This window comes from Pteropus vampyrus, unplaced genomic scaffold (assembly GCF_000151845.1).
Source record: "Pteropus vampyrus isolate Shadow unplaced genomic scaffold, Pvam_2.0 Scaffold394, whole genome shotgun sequence".
Lineage (NCBI taxonomy): Eukaryota > Metazoa > Chordata > Mammalia > Chiroptera > Pteropodidae > Pteropus > Pteropus vampyrus.
Genome location: NW_011889175.1, coordinates 2301923 through 2321267, shown reverse-complemented (window position 1 = coordinate 2321267; position 19345 = coordinate 2301923). Strand labels below are relative to the sequence as shown.

Below are 19345 nucleotides of genomic sequence, written 5' to 3'. Positions count from 1 at the left end.
GTCCAGGCTTCATCCCATCAACTTCCCCTGGGCTGGCCACAATCAAAACCTCTTGAAGCTCAGGAAGGTGAACTTAAACTGGTCTCCAAAGAGAAGCAGGTTATGTCCCCCAGCTGACTAAATAGAGCTTTCTCTTCAAGGCAGCTTAATCTGCAATACTAGTTAATACATAATTCAAAGTGGAAAGCGTGTGCCTTGACTATAGCAAGGCAGCTACTACCAAACAAAGTTATCCTTTCATAACTTTGCCCTCTTACTGACAAGTACTCCGTAATCAGTCCCATTTCTAGGGGCTATGTTTGAAGAAGCAAGTGTAAGGACTTTTCTGTCCTTGCAGTTACAATGGTGAGATTTTAACTGCACAGTCCCCACCCCGCCCCACCCCCTTGGGTGGAAGAATCATCTTCATTTCAAAATAAGGAGCCCCTGCTCTGGTCACAGCGCGGCAGGCAGCCTCTACTAAGGGACCAGCTTCTTTTATGCTGGCTCAAAGTTTAGGGTTAGGAGGGCACACCAAAACGATAACCGAATATCGAACCAGACCTGGAGATGCTTTTCTCGGAATCCTGAACAGAAAAAGTTCTTCCCAGCCATCTTTCCTTTCTCTCCCTCCCCTAGGCAAATGCAAAAAAAAAAAAAAAAAATCCAGGCAACATTCAACCTTCTTGATGGAATATTATGCAGCTACTAAAAATTATGTTCACGAAGAGAATGTAGGAATATGCAAAAACATTTATAACGCAATGTTTAGTAAAAAAAAGGCAGAGTACAAAATGGTTATGTCTGACTACATTTACATTTGCTTTTAAATTCTACGAATTAAAAGGCGAAATTCATCCTGATATTAAGATCAGATTTGTTTGGGTGATGGAACGATGGATTATTTTCTCTTTGCCTTTTTCTCTATAGTCTCCGAATTTTCTATTAATAAATATAATAATTTTGTAATGAAAAGGTATTTTGAAATTATATGACTTGTGAGTTCACAGAATTTCCGTCTAAGCTGGGGCTGGAGGAGGGTGGAGCCTCATTCATACATGTGTTCATGTGAAAAAGGTTTGGCAACTTCAGTCTACAAAGAAAGTAAAGTTGGGAAGGCCAGGATACAAGATAAGATCAGTGGTAGTCGAAACTCATGTAATTTACTTTATTTAAATCCCTTCCACTGTTCCTTCGAGAGAATTCTGAAGGGAAGTGGGGGAGTATGTAGAGCTCTGTTAGCTCATCTAGCACCTTTGAGTGAATTAGAAAAAAGATCCCCTTCCTCTTGGCAACATAGCCAGGGAACATGATTTGCCTGGCGCACCCCAACTGGTGTCAATCTGTACTTACCCCCTCAGCTGGGATCACAGTGATCCTGGGTAAAAGAGGGAGGCGCACATACATGTGGGCTCTAGGAGTACCCTGAAAAAGGCATTCCCAAGACTGCTGCCCGAGGGAGCCCCAGGGAGAGGTTGTCTCTTCCGGATGTTGAAAATCTAGCCCTGAACAAGTACCCGTGTGCATGTCCACTCCCGCAGAGCACATAACTGTCATCAATGGACACACGCATGCTCGCTCATTACACAGGTGTGCACACACTTTCTCAAACCTTAATGTAACACAATCCCAGTCCATAGTCAGGGGAACAAATCGCTTAAGGTAACCTTGTTCCAATTCATTTGGCTCGTGTTACAATAACATCAACCACAGTTCCTAAATGTGCTGGTGCTTCAGCTTTATGTCTTTTTTCTTGATTAAAAGACATTGTTAGTCACTGTCCCAAAGGAGGTCCAAAGCTGGATCCTCCATAAAAGCAATTATAGAAGAGCCAAAGGTAGGGGGAGTTCTTATCAGCTCTTTCGTGGGCAGGGATGCCCCCAAAGTATGTTCTACTATCAGATTTTTCTGTTGTTGTTGTTAGGATCCCTCTTCCCCCAACACATACACACCTTCTTTTCTCACCTGGTAAGCTAACGCAGTGGTTCTCATGTCTGGCTGCTGCACATTAGACTTTTAAAACCTGGGGAACTTTTTTAAAAAACACTAATGCCCGGTCCCTATCCCGGGTCAATTTAGTCAGAATCACTGGGGGTGAGCCCCAGGCTTGAGTTGTGTTTCCTGGTATTTTTTTTAAAACTCCCTAGGGGGCGATTCTATTATGTATCCAGCACAGAAAACACATCTTGAGGATTCATCTCAGCTGAGATTTGCAAATGCATTTTTGGCACTGGGGGGACAGCAGAGAGCCAGCCAATCCAGGAGGTGAGCTCTCGAGTATATGAGTGTCTATCCATCTTCCTCTAGTGCCGTCCCTGCCACATCTGTTTGAATTAACTGACCTTAAAAACTTAATAAGGAGCCAGAAGGAAAAAAAGGAGAAAAGATGCTGATTAAACTGAAAATTAGGAGGGAGAGCCCAGGAGAAACACTGAGGTGGACAGGAGTACATGGGCCAGGTCAGTCCGCAGACCTTTGTAATCTAGCTGGAATTGGATACAATCTTTTCGTTGGCAAAGGCGCTTTGTCCAGGAGAACTGGAGAAAAACCAGCTAGCCCTTGCCAGTGGTAGGACGGAGATGCCACAAATGACTTGGATTAGCTTTTGTTTTCTAAACGACAGAATGTTTGCTCTTTGGGGGCTTTTCCTACTCAAAGGATAGGTTAGGGTAGTGGGCATGAGGGGCTCTCTTTGGGGGCATGGGGTTCCCATGACTATCTCTCCCGTGGTCCTGGCTTTGGCCACATAGAAATATCCACACGGCTGATGCTAGAGCCTTGTTCTTTGCAGTCTCTGAACAACACTCATAACAGTTTCTTTGGAGAGTGGAGGGTACTCAACCCACCCTAGCTCTTTGAAGCATCAGCGCTACTATTCTTTTAGTGGAGATGGCTTATTTTCAGGATGGGCCTTCTCTAGGATTGATATAGTCACCATAGGTTTTGAAGATCTGAAAGTGGTAAGCGATCTGATAAAGGTTGTATTTGTGCGTGGGGGGTAGGGGGTAGTTTGTTCAAGTTATAGAGACTCTGGACAAGTGCACTCACATCTCCCCTTTTTTCCTACTCTACTCATTTGTAAGATCTTAACCTCTATGAACTTTATTTTTCCTTCTGTAAACGAGGGCCATTAATTCCAGTCTCATTTTTTTCTCTCAAGGAGTGGTATGGAACAGAGCTATTAATTTATATATGTGAAGAATATATGCAAGAAATAAGTTTAAAATTATCTATTGTTATCATTCTGAATATGAAATCTGAGAACTGAAACCCTGCTTATAGAGGATGACAGGATAAAACAAACAAAAACAATAACAAACAAAAACAAAAGGGGACATTTCTGGGCTCTGACTGGAGTTCATGGGAAGAATCGCTATATTTTCTATGACACGCACACAATGTGGCTCTCTGCCTCCTCCACTCCCAGAAAGGCAGTCTTAGGTGTCTACTATCTTAGCTACCCCCAGAAAGAAGAACAAGCCTTTCAATAAGCAATTTACAAAAGCTGTCAAAGGAGCAGGTGGGCTAGGGAACTCTAGTCAATCTCAACTCCAATTGCTGGGCGAACTACAAGGTCAAACATAAGACATATAATAAATTCTGGTGTTTGAGGTTGAGTTTTGATATACGAGGACACTATCTGGAGGGGACCAGGGCTGAAGTTTAACTTGACATAAGTTGTCCATTTAAACAAGCACAGGGGAACTACTTATATTGTTTTTACTAGTTAGAAATCTAGTATCAGTTGGGTAGCAACAAAGCACAGTGACTAAAAGCCCAGTCTTGGGAGCCAGACTGCCTGAGTCCAAATACTGGTTTGGCTACTTCTCACTAGCTATGTAATCTAGAGCAAGTAATTAGTCTCTTGTGTGTCTCAGTTTTCCCTTCTGTAAAATAGGGATACTAATAATACCTACCTCACAGGCCCAATGTGAGGATTTAGTGAATATATGTCGCAGAATAAGCTCTTTATAGTGTTAACTGATAATTACATCCAATGATGTAGAGCTACTGCAATCGTGCAACCCAGGTTTAACAGGATGAATTGATCTGATACTTTGAGGGGCCATCGGACCCTACGTCCTGAGTCTGGTTTGGGACCTGTGCTCACTATCCTGGGGACACTCCAACCTCCATGAGAAGGCATACCCTAACACTCAGGACAGAGTCTCAGAGGCCAGAGTCTGGTAAAAGCTCTTGTTAATGGGCTTGCAGGGGTTCAGAATTTCTTTCCAGGGTGAGTACTTGTAAGCCACCAACTAGTATTTTCAGCTGGATATGGCTGCTGGTAAGTGTACCTACAAAGCATGTTACTGTGCCCGTACTGGTGGTTTTGGTACATGGAAAACTCCGGTCCCTGAAGACTTCCTAGTCCTGAGTTATTTAGAGAATGGTGTTAACATTTCACTGTAGAGACCGAACCTGCATTTCATGGATTTTAAAGCCATGTCAGCTGAGGATAGGGGAATGTAGATCAGCACAAACTTTCTGGTGAACATTTTGATACTAACATTTAAAATGCTCAGAGCTTTTGATCCAGCATTCCAGCATCTTAGGACATATCCTATAGGAATGCTTCCGTATGAAGAGTTATGTTTAAGAATCACTTTAGAATCATTGGAAATTAGAAACAACTCTACTGACCATCAAGTAACAAATGCTTAAACCAGCTATAGCTCACTTGTGCAACAGAAGACATACCACCATCACAGAAGAGAAGGATCTGTAACTACTGAGAGGAGACCATCTCCAAGGTATACATAACTAAAAAAAAGAAAAAAAAGAAAAAAAAGAAAAAAAAATATGACACTATTTACGGTCATAATCGTGTTTTTGTTGTTGAAAGCAGTGATGTCTTCATTTGGGAAAAGAGTGAAAAAAGGAAAGAAAGATCTGGAGGGAATGTTTGTCAGTGGTGATCTTGGAGTAGGAGTGGAGCTGAAGTGGGAATTTTTCTTTGGTATTATTAAATTTGTTATAATTATGTAATATATGTAATCAGAAAACACACGTGCACACACATGCAGTCAGGGCATCCATACCTGAGGGCTTCTACTCCTCACACTCTCAGAGAGCAGAGGCCAGCAGAGGGGTTCCGATAGGCACCCTCAGCATGCGTCAGCAGAGAGGAACCGACTTCGTCATGGGACTCAAATGCCGGGGCTCACGTGTGTATATGAGCCCCTGAGGGTGCTTCTTGCACTGGGCTCTACTTGAAAGGCCGTTGTTTCTATACTAATTTTGGGCAGAGAGACTCCACAGTATTCGGATGTTCAAAAGAGTCTGCCTGGGACCCAGGAGACTCAGGGCCAAATCCTACCAAAGGGGAATAACAATAGCTTGCTTCCCTTATATACGATGTTGTGAGAATTAGAGAAGCTTATGGATGAAAAACAACTTTCCAGACTAAGGGAAACAGAGCGACTAACCGATCGTGCTATTCTGTGCCCCACAGGGACTGCAGAGGGTCATCTGGAGGCGGGACCGGAGGAGATGGTCTTTTAAGTACCTTCCTTTTGGAAGGCATAGCCCCTTCCAAAGCTGATGTGAGGGTCTGCATTCCCTCCTCACTTGCCAGGTACAGAGGCATGTGGAGCACAGCCCTGAGATCTGCCAGCAGAGGAGGGAGCAGCAGCCAATATTCAAGACAACTTCCCAACCCCCAAGGAGCATCTCAGTTCCAAGCAGAGTGGCGCATGGAAGTCAGGGGTGCTGCGCACTGCAGTGAGGCTGCTGCATGTGACTGCAGAATGCCTGTGGCTGCAGAACTTGCTGGAGGATACAGCGGGCATTCAGAGGTCATGACTGCTGAACAGGCGAAGCCTGGGGAAGAAGACCCTCCATGGTCCAGGAATAGTAGCTACCTCTCACAGCCCCCACCCTGAACTCAGCTCCCGGTCCTAACTCTCCCCTGCCACTGAAAATCCAGCTGAGATTTTGGATTTCTGTGCAAGACCAATCTGGTTTTGTACAAGTCACATGAATCATCCCTCAACCCTTTCCTACCAACAGATCAACTTTCAGATATCTTAGCCATCCTTCCACTGCAGCGGACTGCTGGTGAGAGTCACAGGCAGGTGGCAGGCAATGCTCCATTCACTCACCCTCTCACAGACAAAGGGACAGGGCAGAGTGGGTAGCCCTAAGGTGAATCAACACATTTGCTTTTCTCTTTCTTCTTGGGCCAATGAGGAGAAACTGCTGTTGCCAGAGAAGAGGAGGTAGTGAAAAGAGATGGAGCGCACTGCTTCATTTTGATTGAGACGAAAAATGTGGCTAGATATGCAGTTCCTTTTGGTTACACGTATTTCCCATTACAGCATTTATCATCTTGGCCTCAAAGCACTTTCCAAAAACAAGCTGAAGGGGCTTCGGGAAGAAGTAGGTCTGCAGCTGCCCGCTTGCTCAGAGTGGTCCAGAGGGCTCGATGTGATTGGGCACATCCCGTCCCTGTCCTCCTCCTCTCCACTTTCCTCTCGCTCACTTTGCTCCAGCCACACTAGTCTCCCGGCTCTTTCTCAGACCTGCCAGGCACACTCTTACCTCCGGGCCTTTGCACTTCTGTTCCCTCTGCCTAGAATGCTCTTCGCCCAAACAGCTTCATGGTCGCTCCTTTACCTCCTGATCGTTACTCAGATGTCAACTTCTCAGTGAGGCCTTCTCTGGAGAAGTTACCTAAACTTACAGCTCCCGCCCTCATATACTTCTCAACCCCCTTCCTGACTTTATTTTTCTCTATAGCATTTAACCCCATTTGACATTCTGTCTCTTCTATTATTTATCTTGTTGCCTGTGTCTTTCCACTATAAATTCAGCTTCCCTGAGGGTAAAGGTTTTGTCTGTTTTGTCCACTGCTGTGTTCTCAGTGGCTGGCGTAATATCTGGCGCACAGTATGTGCTCAATAAATTGCTGTCACTGTTGTCTGTGATTTGCTTCTTATCCTCTGGCCCCTGGCACCTCAGCCCTTATATGTGGATGGGTGGGCAGAGCCATAGGAAAGTAAAGGAATGGAGAAGAAGCATGAAGAAAGGAGAAGAATATTGGGAAATATAGAAAAATTATGTGTATGGAGAGATGATAAGGAGCAAAGTGAAAGAGATTTCTAACTAAATGACAGAGGACTCATTGAAGGGCAAGTTTGTGCCAGGGAGGAAGAACAACACAGCAAAGAGGGAAACTCTCCAGAACGTCCAGGAAGTCTAACCTTAGCAAGCGGTTGACTCTTGGGCACAAAGCCGGGGGTTCAGGTGCAACCACAGCTTTGGGCTTCCTGCACATCTCCTACTACAAGGCCATTTTCTGTAGGCCAAGGGAGCCGTGGACAGCAGGCCTAGAAAGAAGAGGAAGAAACCAGGAAGGGAAAGAAAGTAAAAGAGGAGGCGAATGATCTAGGGGAGTCTGGGTGACAGACCACTGGGCAATGGAGGAGACTGAAGGTGAAAGGCCAGAAGAACTTCGGCGAGAGAGATGAAGGGAGAGGCAGAGGTAGGAGGCAAGCATGAGTGTGCTGTTATCATGAGGAGCCAGACACCTCACAGGCCAGGGCAGGAAAGTGTCACCATTGCTCCTGCCATCTGCCCCTGGAGTTCTGTGCCTTTTTCTTTATTTTCTCAGTTTTGTGTTTTTACTATCCTAGTGTTCTCAATTCTCATACTCTTTCCCAGAGATGGATGGATAGATGGACACGGACGGACACACACACGGACACACACACGGACACACACACACACACACACACACACACACTTAGAAGAATTATTTGATCATTTAGAAACTTTCCATATTTTGGTCATCTTTAGGAGGGTTGCAATAAGGTATTTTCCCCCTTGAATTTAGTAACAAAGTCAAAAAAGGTTCCTCTGAAACTGAATCCCAAATCAATAAAGAACAGATGCCTTTGGCTACTTGCCACAAAGTCAAATTAAGAGGCAATTTATAAGTGGAGTTGTAAAGAACAGAATGTTTCGTGAGACATTTCCTATGAGACTAGGTTCTCTGACTACAGAGTTTCTTAGTCTAATCAAGGTGATCAGTTAGAATGTGTCCTCAGAACTGGAATGCATATAATGCAAATAAAGTTGTAAGTTAAACCAATCATCTGACATGGTCAATCTGATTATATGAAATGGGTTATATGGAGTCTAGTGAAAGGAAGGCCAAGAAACAAGTGTATATCTAGTTGGCCCAAAGGAGATTCTTCTCTAATTTGAAAGCTCCAGTCCTGATTTTCTAGACATCCTTGATTTGGAGAATAGAAATAAATCCAGCTACCCTAGCTGACTGAAAATATTCCTTAAAAACATCTCACTGCTTTTGTTTTAATTTTTTGCTCACTAAGCTAATTTGTGATGTCTAACCGTCTGTAAGTTGACCTCTTTAAAAGGATGCTCACCACAAAGGTTCTAAGCTAAGAACCATGTCTGTAATCTGGACAGAGAGAAATAGCCTATTGTTAACTGGCAAATGGGCATGCTTGTATACAGATCCCTCAGTCACCTGAGAGTTTTGGGAAATCGTGTTTTGGTTTCGCTGGGCCTGGTCGCCACAGAGAGTGGGGATAAAATTCTGTACCTTGCCCTGCAAAGCCGAGGACAGATCAAGGAGCTTTGGGTCAGCCTTGCTAAAGTGTTGACAACAGAGAGGGCTTATCAGAAACAACAGTTTCTCCTTTTAGTCTTCTTTTAGCTGCAACCAAAATTCGGTGGCCAAAACATATAAAGAGTCCACAGTGCTACATCTGAGGTGACTTCAAAAGATAAACCTGGCATGAAGTCACCAATATGCAGCTCACTTTCCAGCACACATACGGTACTAACCCACTGTCTAAGCATTCATCTTCCTAAAGAAGCAGAGGACCGAATGCAGGATATAAACTCTCATCTGAGACGTTTGTGGCTTTTTCTTCTATAATCAGGACAACTCTGTACAAACAGTAGCAGAGAGGGTGAAAGAAAATGGCCTGGGAAGACAAACACAAGGCTTACCCTTCTTCTCTGGAAGATGCAATCAGCTTGATTCTCTTTTCTGGAGATCAAATCCTTCTCAAAGCCATAGCTTTCCACCTCGATAGCAGAGGACCAGATTCAGACCTGTTTATCTTTCTAGCCAGGGTAATTTTATTCCATTCTGCATGTTTCAATAACAATTTCCTTCCCCTCTCAACCTCCAGCTGCATTTCCATACTCTGAAATGCCTCTTGAGCAGACAAGGATGACTAGCTCTGGCTGCTGCTCATTATCACAAGGAAGAACAATCTCACCACAAAAGACTATCAAAACATGTTACAGACAGTTGGTCAACCTCTTCTACTCAAGTTGCAAGAAAAAAAATGGCCAATTAACCAAATTCCACCATTCCTGTTAAAAATATACTTCCATCAGGTAGATATATTTTCTCTAAATGCTACAGGACAGATTAATGAGATTTCAAATCTTCTTCTTTTAATGGCACACACTTTAGGGTGGATGCAGGATGGCTAGATAGATGCTTTAGGAAGGTCAGCCTGAAGACACAAATGACCAGAGACATAAAGCCACCTCCAGGGTCAGCCATATTGCCAGCATCAAAGAGGCAGTGGGGCCACCTGCTGGAAGGCTTGGGCACTGCTCTGGTTGCTTGGTCTCTCTCTGCTTCCTCAGGGTCCTTTGAGCCAGCTAGGTCTATGGCAGGACCATGATCTTTTTCTCCAGCTTCTGCGGTGGGAACAGGAAGTTTCTCATTATTTCATCTAGCTCTTCCAAGGCTAGCTGGGCATGGACCTTGGCCACATCATCGGGCTCCAAATGCACTACGTGCTTCAGCAGGTGGTAGAGATCCTTGAGGACATCCCTCAGCACCTGTACGAGAGAGAAAGTCATGACCATGTGTCTACTATGTTAACATTTCCAAGAAAGAGCCAACTGCTTTCTCCTATCTGAGGAGTTCTGTGAGGAAATTCATACACTCCCTTAAGAAGATAATGCATGTCCTTCTCAGGCTGGAGACAGTGGGAGGGGCAGCTGTACTGAGATGGGCTTCTCTTTGGATTTCTCACTCACCTCTGACCCTTCACTACACTGGTCTTTGGAGCTGCTGCTCCCTGTTAGCATCGGGCTCAAGTATAGATTCCAGACCCCTTCAGTCCAACAGCACAGCACAGACCCCAGGACCACAGACAGATAGTACTGCTCAGATATGGTGGCTCCTGGAACACAATTACCAGCATTTCCTTCTCTAGCTCCCACGAAGCCCTCTGCTGACATCCACAGAAGGAGGCATCTATCTTATGAAACTGAGGAGTCTATTTCTTCAGCAATCACGCCTTTCCTTATTACTACTTTGAAAATGTTCCTCCACAGTTCCATTTCCATGCCCTTCCCCCGGTCGCTATAATTTTTTTTTCAATTGCAACTCTGTGATGGGAAACAAGAGAGGACTCTGTAGACACAGCCGCACCCTTTTTTCACATCCAGTGCTCTAACCTTAAGGTCAACCATGGAATTTGGAGCGGGCCAAAGCACCTATTCCCAGAAGTTCCTAACATCCTCCAAAATCCTCCTGTCTTGGGAGCTGGAACTAGCAAGGAACAGGTTTCAAAAAAATAGAGAAACTCAGAGTAAGATGCCCTAGTAATCATCTGGTAACCAGGTCACGGGGGTCACATAATTTGTCTGCATCTACTTCTGAAGTTACTTCTGGTCTGGCTCTTTGCCTCAAAAGCTATTATTTTGGGGACAGGTACTATAGTAGGTATATTCCATATATTATCTCATTTTTATGGCAGTCATACAAAAGGAAGTTATTAGCCCTGTTTTACAGATGTGGAAACAGGATTAGAGGGTTAAATAACCTCCCCAGGTTACTCAGCTAAAAAAAATGCTAGAGCCTGTGTTCTTACTATTTACTTACTTATCTATCTTTTTATTTATTTATTTTTAATTATTTATTATTATTTATGCCTGGTCTTCCTAGGTGGTCTCCCATCCAATTACTAATCAGGCCTGACCCTGCTTAAGCTTCCAAGATCAGTCATCAGGCTTGTTCAGGATGGCATGGCCATGGACCATGGACCATGGCTCCACTGGGAGGCGAACCCAGGACCTTCTGTGTGTAAAGCAGACATGCTAACCGCTACACTACGGAACCATATCCTATCTATCTTGAAAAGGCAATATAGTACAAAAAAGTACATATGAAAAAATAAGTCCCTCTTCTACTCCAGACTCCTAGTTTCCCTTCTCAGAGGATATCATTCTTAATTGTGAGAAATATTCTAGGTGTTTACAAGCATTTATATGTACATGCTTTTTCTCCCCCCTTTTTTAAAGCAGAGAATTATATGCTACCTGTTATGTGCCATGACTTTCCCTTTCATTTAACATATTTTGAAGGTCTTTTGTCTACTTGGCACATAAATAACTTAAAAAAAATAATTGCATAAAATGAATGTCACAAAATTTATTTACCCACTCTCCCAATGAAACTCATTTGAATCATGTTTTAAATATTTTGCTATTGCAAATATTGATGCAATAAACATTCTGCTACCTAAGCCGTTGCAAGCACATACAAATATATCTGTAGGACAAATACCTAGAAAAGTCAAAGGGTAATGCACACTTAAGATTTTGGTAGATAAGGCCAGAGAGGTTGCAAGAATCTACATTTTTACCTAACACTCTGAAAATTCCTGTTCCCCATGTTCTCACCAGTACCATGTATTATAAACTCATCTTTGCTAATCCGGTAAGTGGAAAATAGCATCTTGCTGTTTTAAACTTGCCTCTTTCTAATAAATATATAAAATATGTTTTTTTCTGGTATGAATAACTAAACTTTTCCTTATTGATTTGTAAGAGCTCTGTGCATACGAAATAGGTCTATCATCTATCACGAGTTGCAAATATTTTTCTTTTAATGGCACACTTCAGGCTGGATGCAGTACCAGCTGGTACTTGTTCTTTTTGAAAATTTTTTTCCAGTGAGGAAGTTTACATTTTTAATGGAGTTAAATTTATCAGTGTTTTCCTTTAGGGTCTGGATCTTGTATTTTGTTTAAAAGAAATAGGGCCTACGATCTTAGTGACAATACTATGCTGTTTCTTTCTATTTATTAATAGTGTTATCTATGTGCATCAAGTTGGGTTTATTTCAGTATATGTAAGCAGCTATTACACAAATTGGTTCAAATGGACTTTGGTGGGTAACAAGTATATGGTCTGGGCCCAAGGTCCACAAAGCGTTCCATACAAGTATATTAAGCATGTACCACCACATATCTTGGACTTGCTAAAGAACAAAGGATCCTTTTCATCTTTTGTATTCTTGATCAGCATGGGTATTGGGGAGTGAAGGAGGAAGGTAGGGGAAAAGGGGTACACAAATCAAGCCCCCCAAGCCACTTGCTTGTCTCCTGCTTATCCCCTGTGCTCCAGTTGTGTAGGTTTTTCCTTTGTCTGAGCAAAGCTCCTTCCCAACTCAAGGCCTTTTGCATACACTGTTCCTTTCCTCAGCCTAGAACTTCACTCTACAACTCCTACTTATTCTTAGCCTAAAATTCCATTTCCTCAGGGATCTCTTTCCTTAACACCCACTGTAAGTCTTACCCTGCCTGTAGTTCTGTTCATAGCCCCCATCACAATTATAATTTAAATATTTATTGTGTAATTTAAAAAGTGTTTTCATTACTAGGTCACATGTACTATTGACACTGAAGCCATGTCTTGCCTTTTTCACTCTAGTATAGTCCTAGTGCCTCATATGATAGTAACTGGCACATGGCAGATATCTAAAAAATACTTATGAATGAAGGAAGGCATGCATGCTACTCCTGGCCAGTCTCTCACTAGGTAAACACTAAAAATTGAAACAATACTAGACAACCTGGGTCAGCTTCATGGGTGTATGATCTGTGCAGTCACATAGGCACCCACAATCAAGAGCTTGTGCTTGGTTTAATATGCTTTGCCATCTTAAAATTCTTAATAATTTTATCTTTGAACTTGTGTTTTTGTACGTGAAGTCCAGTGAGACAAAAGAACATGAGTGTGCGCAGAAGAGACATGCCCAATATGTATGTCTGTCATTCTTTGGAGTACATTCGAATATAGCGTCGGCCATGCCTCATGAGCACAGAATTCTGATGGACCCACCATGTATGGGAGCCCAGCAAGATTCAAAGCCAGTAAAAATGGAGCATGTTTGTTATGTTTACAACTGAGCAAATGGAGGCACTGATACTCTAGAGGGGCAGCACTCTCCATTTGACCTGAACTTGCTAAACACAGAATGAAGGTAATGGTTTTCTAAGAAACATGCTTCCTTATTGTAGCCAACCATTTACACTGAAAATGATGACAGAATGAATAGGACAAGCCACAGTTCTTATTTCTTTCAGTCCATTCTTATTCATCAGTAAACTGAAGGTAAAGCTTCTTGGCAGAATATGCATGTATCAAGAAGTGAAATAAAACAGTTAAGTTAGTTTTGTGTGGAGTTTGCACTGTTCTGCTAAGAAGGAAATACATATGCATGTGCAAGCTACGGCATACAAATTATGTAATTTTGGTGATTGCACATATGAGTTAAATGCTCATATTTGCATTGAAAATTGGCATTGCACAGTATAAAGAGACATAATACAATTCATGCTAATAATTTAACTTTTAAAATTTTCTTTACTTAGAACAACATTCATATCAAATAATAAATACCATAATAAGTGAGAAACAGTGTGGAAGGAAAAAACTTTATATTTTAAAACCATGTGGATGAAAAATACTAAACCTGACACACTCAAGGGAGGCCCGCATGGTGGGCCTTACAAACCCAGAGGCCAAAGTAACCACACAGGGTGGTCTGATTTAAAAATTCCTAACTAAAAGCAGGTCATAGTGGTTTCCTTGACAAAGATCAGTCTTTAACTTTGAAACTTGTCTCTTGTCTTTGTGCATCTAAGATAACATACCTTTGAAATGTCAGAGTGATCTTCTTTTCCAGACCTCCTGAAGGCACAGCCGTGGGCACCAGAGCACTAGACTGCATCATTATCTTGTTGCCCACACACCATTTCTATGTGCTGTAGAAGTTCACTATATGGTACCCACCAGTATAAAAGAAGTCTGTCTGTTTTACTTTTTATCCAGTCTCAGAGATTTCCCCACTTTGCTTTCTCCTGCTTCCCTAATCCACCATCAATGAATTTCATGTACCCCACCCCTCCCTTTATATCTCCTCCTTTGATTCTAATGTATAAACTACGCTGTAGAACTGCCATTCTCCAGAGCATTTTCTCAATTTGTTGAGATTTGCTTCCTGGCAACTGTTGTCAGTTTGGGTCAAATAAACTCTTATAAGACTTTTTCTTAGGCTGGATGGTCTTTCTTTGACAACCATTAGCAGCACTTTTTTCTTTTTCTTTCTTTTTTTTTTTTGAACAAGGGACCTGGCCTTTTCACTTTGCACTGGGGCCCACATACTTTGCAGTCAGGCTTGTAGACAACTGTCAGTGCTCCTTGCCCAATGTCACCACATTAAGTGGTGGGCAGACCTCACAAAGATATTGCCTCATCTCTGTTGTCCACTTGTCTCTTGGGTTTTGTCAAAAAGCTGCTGATACACAATAGAAGTTAGGTTCTCCTGGCGCAGGCATCTGACTTTAACTATGGCACTATCCTGACTGCCCTTTCTTTCCTCAAGGCTGGCAGTGTGAAAAAGAGAGATGATTCCAGAGAGAAGATGACTCTTTCTGCAGCCTCATGATTACTCACTCATTCTGTAATCATTATGAAGGGCCCACTACGTGCCCAGGCGTTGTGCTGGTGATAAAAAGATGAATAATGCACAAACCCTACCCTCTGGCAGCTGTAGCCTAGCGGGGAGGGAGACACACACCCCACACAGTATGATCCTCACTCTAAAAAATAAATGTACAAGATTCTGTGGAAGCAAAGGAAGTGATTTCTGCCTGTGTAGGTGGGTGGGGGGAGAACATCGCCCTACCATGCAAAAGGGCTTTCACTCCGACTTTTATTTGTAGCCAATGGGTGGCACCAAGGAGTGGCCTGGGGAAGCTTCAGAGAGTCCCTTCACCTCACAGTCACCTCACATAAATGCAGATCCTAAGCAAAGCAGGCATGCTTGTTATGCAAATACAGCTTAAAGACAAGTCCCAAAGTGTGTCTTATACAGAAATTCTAGAGTTCCCACGGTTTATTATGAGGTCCTCTTTTTTCTTTTTCTTCTAGAGGAATCTTTTGCCTAGTCAGAAGTAGCTTAGAGCTTTTTTGCTAGGGCCTCCTAACATTCAGAGTAAAGTTAGCTTTTACTTTTTAAAAAGAGAAGTTCTAAGGCACTCTGTTCTTTCCTGGTGTGGGGAGGAATTTTCCCCTCAACACTACTGTGACCTTAAAATAACAATAATGCTTGTGCAAACACCACTTCGTACTTGAGGGGTGCTGAGTTCCTTATTATCAGTTACCGGATCTCCTTTTGTAAGTAACTGAGTGTTAGGCAAAGGCTCCTTCTTAATTAATGGGTCTGTCTTAGCGACCCAACCTGGTATGGTTTCTCCCCAATCCCTGAAACCCTGAGGATCCCGCACATCACAGGACTTCCTCTGGACTCCCCAGGGATCAAAGCTTCCTGCCAGCCAGGGATTGCCACCAAATCCCATGGATCAGAAGCTGAATACAAGGAGAGTTCAAAGGTAAAGTTACTCACAGGAGCCTCTGTGGTGGGCAGGATACAGGTAATCCCATGGAGGAAACCTCTCATTAAGAGTTCAACATACCTGCTCTTCAGACCCCCATGCATCAAGGCTCAAGGACTCCAGGGAAAGGTGGAGGGGGTACAGGTGTGAGGGTGTGGGCTAGGGATATCTTAAAGTAGTACCAAGATTCTTAGTCTGAAAATTCTTTGCAAATGGGTGAGGTTCAGGTGCTTCTTAAAAGCATTTAGAGTGTGAGTCCTGCATACGTGTGCGCGTGCGTGTGCGCGTGGGCGCACACACACACACACACACACACGCACATACTCTTTCTCTCCTCCCCTCCTCTCCCTCTCCAGGCTCCAGTTCCCAGAAGCACACAATACTGGTGCTTCGGGGACCAGGATAAATCTTTAGGGTTAGACATGGCTTGGAAAACACCAGGTGAGGCAGGGCACACTGAAAAAGGAACTGTGTGAGCAAAAGACTGCCTTGGGCACACAGGTGCACTTTGAATGGGAAAGCAGGAAAACAGGGTTTGACTCTTTCATTGAGCTTGACCTGGAACATCCTGCAGTGGTTATTGTACCTGAGTTAAGATCAAAAGAAACAATAAATGGCAAATATCTTTCTTCTTCTTTAATTCCTAAGTTTATTTATTTATTTGATTATAAAAGCAATATAACCACAACCCAGAATATCTGTAAAATAGAAGAAAAGTCTCTAGACAAACTACCTCTCTAACGCAAGCTCCATTAGTAAAGACATTTAGTAATTAGTAGACTAAGTTACATTTGAAAAAATTATTTTAACATTTTAAAAGTCATTTACACTTCAAGATGATTTTACAATCGTAACTTAGGTGAATGAAGCTGCTATTCTTCTATTATTATGTGAGATCAATAAGACACAACACAAATGGTCAAAAACAAAACATTTACAAAAATAGGAACTCAGAAAGATATGATCTAGCAGAAGATATTCCATCTATAATTTCTTAATATTTATAGGGAAAATAAGTTACTAAATATAAAAGGATAAAAAAATTAAATGCTAGCATACACTGATTGTACTTAGAAATTCGGTCTTCTATAAAATCAATAGATGAGGCAAAAAAAAGATCAGAAAGAAAGAAAACAAAATTCCATACAATCCTATTAAACACCAATTGTGGTTCCCTTTGTGGCTAACAAATAAATAAGTATTGGGCACAAAGACAGAAACAGAACTGACAGGGAAGTCAGACACTGAAATAAAAGGCAAGGGCAGATGGAGACTGGCCTGGCAGACCAAAACATTCTCTAGATTAGGGCCCAGAAGAGGAGGCCCCAGAAGCTGACTAGTTCTGTTTAAAAATATGTTGGAATAAGCATTAGGTGTGGTGAGAGTCTGCCAAAAAATTCTAGGCCAATTTCTAAGAACCCTCATTTTGACCACTGTGCCTCCATGTTAAAACCAATGCAAGATTTGGTGGCTGAAGGGAGTGAGAGGGAAGAGATGAGGCTAGGAATAGTGCAGAGAGTCAAGATCATCAACAGAGCACAACTCGGCCAACATTTCCCAAAGCCCGTGCAGGAGGCCACGCTCAGCACTCCGGGTGATGAGGGCCAGTGCCTACCCTTCAGGAGCTCACCACCCTGTGGGAGAGACAGACGCTCGGAGCTGAACCTAATGGTCTGGAGGCAGGTGAATCCGGTGAAGTGAATCCTGGTGCTCCTAATTACTAGCTAGGGAATCTGAAGCAACTACTTCAGCTCCTGGAACCAGTGATCTCATCTGTAAAATGGGGATAACAGGCCTTCTTTTAAGGTTGTAAGAATTAGAATTCATGTCTCTAAAGTTCCAAGCACAAGGACTTGCATATGGTGGGTGCTAAATAAGAGCCAGTTTGTCAGTTTCCCCCACTAACACTATGATCACTTTGAGGCCCAGAACTGTGACCGTCTTGTTACTCTTCCATCACTGAGGCCTAGAACGGAGAGTGGCCTGTAGCAGCTCTGGCACATAGTAAATTTTTGATGAATGAATGAATAAATGAATGATAACAATAGCTAATTCTTACATGATATCTGTTATGTGCGAGGTCTGGTTCTAGGCATGTTATCTATAATAATTCACTTAATCCTCACAACAGCACAAGGAGAGAAGTGCTATTATTATCTCCAATTTCCCCAGGGCCACACAGCTACTAACAGGTAGAGCTAAGATCCAAACCCTGGCAGCCTGACTCGGAGCTGATGTTCTTCATTAACTAACATACTATTCTGCCTCTCAAAGAAGTTATTATTTTCTCTACTATGAAGTGGGGAGCATAAAGCACATATACTGCCTACCTAACAAGTTCATGTGGGATCGAAAGATCACAAATGCATGTGAGAGTACGTTGCTATCATAAGCAAAGTGATATAATTCAAAGTATTGTTGCTATTATCACTCCAACATTGGGTTTAATATCAAGGAGCTCAAAAAAAAAAAAAAAATGAGGGGAAAATCACAGCTCTGAAAATGAAAAATAGAGAGCAGAGAGCAGAAAAAGAGTGATCAGGAAGATGAATAAATGAAGGGGAGTTAGAAGAAAAGGAAAGGGGTGTAAAAGGGGAAAGAGACGTGCTGTCGCCCGTCCGAGCGCAGCACCAGGGCCAGACTGGGCACCTGACGACCAGGGACGCTGACCGCGCTGTCCCACCAAGCTGAGAGCAGCGGGAGGGATTCTGCTGAGCCAGTCGAGGAGCCCAGCTCTGAGGTCTTAGAGGTGAGCTGCCTAAGATAATGGGCAGGAAACAGACTGGGGAAGCAGGACAGAGATGGACAATCCAGAGCTCATTCAGGGCGCTCTGGCCTAAAGAAGAATAAATGCTTTACTGATAAAACCCAAACCTTCGCTTTGATGGGTCTATTAAAAAGAAATGAGGGCCGATTCAGACAGAAGGATTGGGCTTTTGAGACACCTCCCTAAAGTGCTTGCTGGCAGGGTCAGCAAAGAGAGACAAGGTTACTAATGTCTGAGAGATGTCTGTCTCTGCCTGACAGACACGGAATCTCAAATGTGCTTAAGTTCAGGGTAGTGCTATTATTAACCCGAGGTTACTGAGCTTTTCAAAAACCTTTTATTTTCAAAGTATTTTTCTCTGCCTGACCCAGAGATAAATGGCATTTTTACCCTTTCTGGATCGTGTCTGTTAAATGGGGAAGGTATCGAAAGTGAAAATTGGAGATGGGTAAGGAAGGGATAGGGGGTGGCAGTATCGTGTGTGATTTTCATGAAGAATAGGGGAAAAAATTTAATTGGTCAAGTGCCAAAAATGCTATAGGAATATAGACAGGATGGGCAGGTTAGGGACAAAAACCAAGATCGCCACTATGGTTAACACCTGGTGGGGATGACAGCTCAAGGGTCCGAAACAAAAAGTAGGCGAATGTACTTACTGACACCTAATTGTGTGTGCCGCTAGGCTAGATTACGCTGAGGCATGCTGCCCAAGGCTTTGAGGTGTCCGAGACCAGCATTACCGGGGCTGCATCCAGCTCGTTGCGGCAAGGACTGAAACAGCAGCTGCTCTGGTGCTAGGAGCAGCGGTGGCAGCATCTTTCAGAATGTCTTTAAATAGCAACCTGAGGAAGGCAGCAGCTTTTCCTACACCCCCACAGGCACGGAAATAGAACAAAGAAGGCAGGAAAAA

General features: G+C 42.9%; 2 protein-coding genes across 3 annotated transcripts in view; both read right to left on the bottom strand.

The window, feature by feature from the left end:
- Window positions 1-9061, bottom strand: part of HAS3 (hyaluronan synthase 3) — a 25243-nt gene extending 16182 nt beyond the window's left edge. The window contains exon 1 of one of the 2 annotated variants that reach the window (XM_011380561.2): window positions 8965-9061. The gene's annotated coding sequence lies outside the window, so the exon portion shown is untranslated. The remainder of the gene's footprint in view (window positions 1-8964) is intronic. The other variant, XM_011380563.2, reaches the window with a different exon arrangement.
- A 337-nt stretch (window positions 9062-9398) lies between these two features.
- The window catches only part of TANGO6 (transport and golgi organization 6 homolog), a 129938-nt gene continuing 119991 nt past the window's right edge, over window positions 9399-19345 (bottom strand). The window contains exon 16 of the mRNA XM_011380580.2: window positions 9399-9816. Within this exon, the coding sequence (XP_011378882.1) occupies window positions 9640-9816 (177 nt within the window). The 3' untranslated portion in view covers window positions 9399-9639. The remainder of the gene's footprint in view (window positions 9817-19345) is intronic.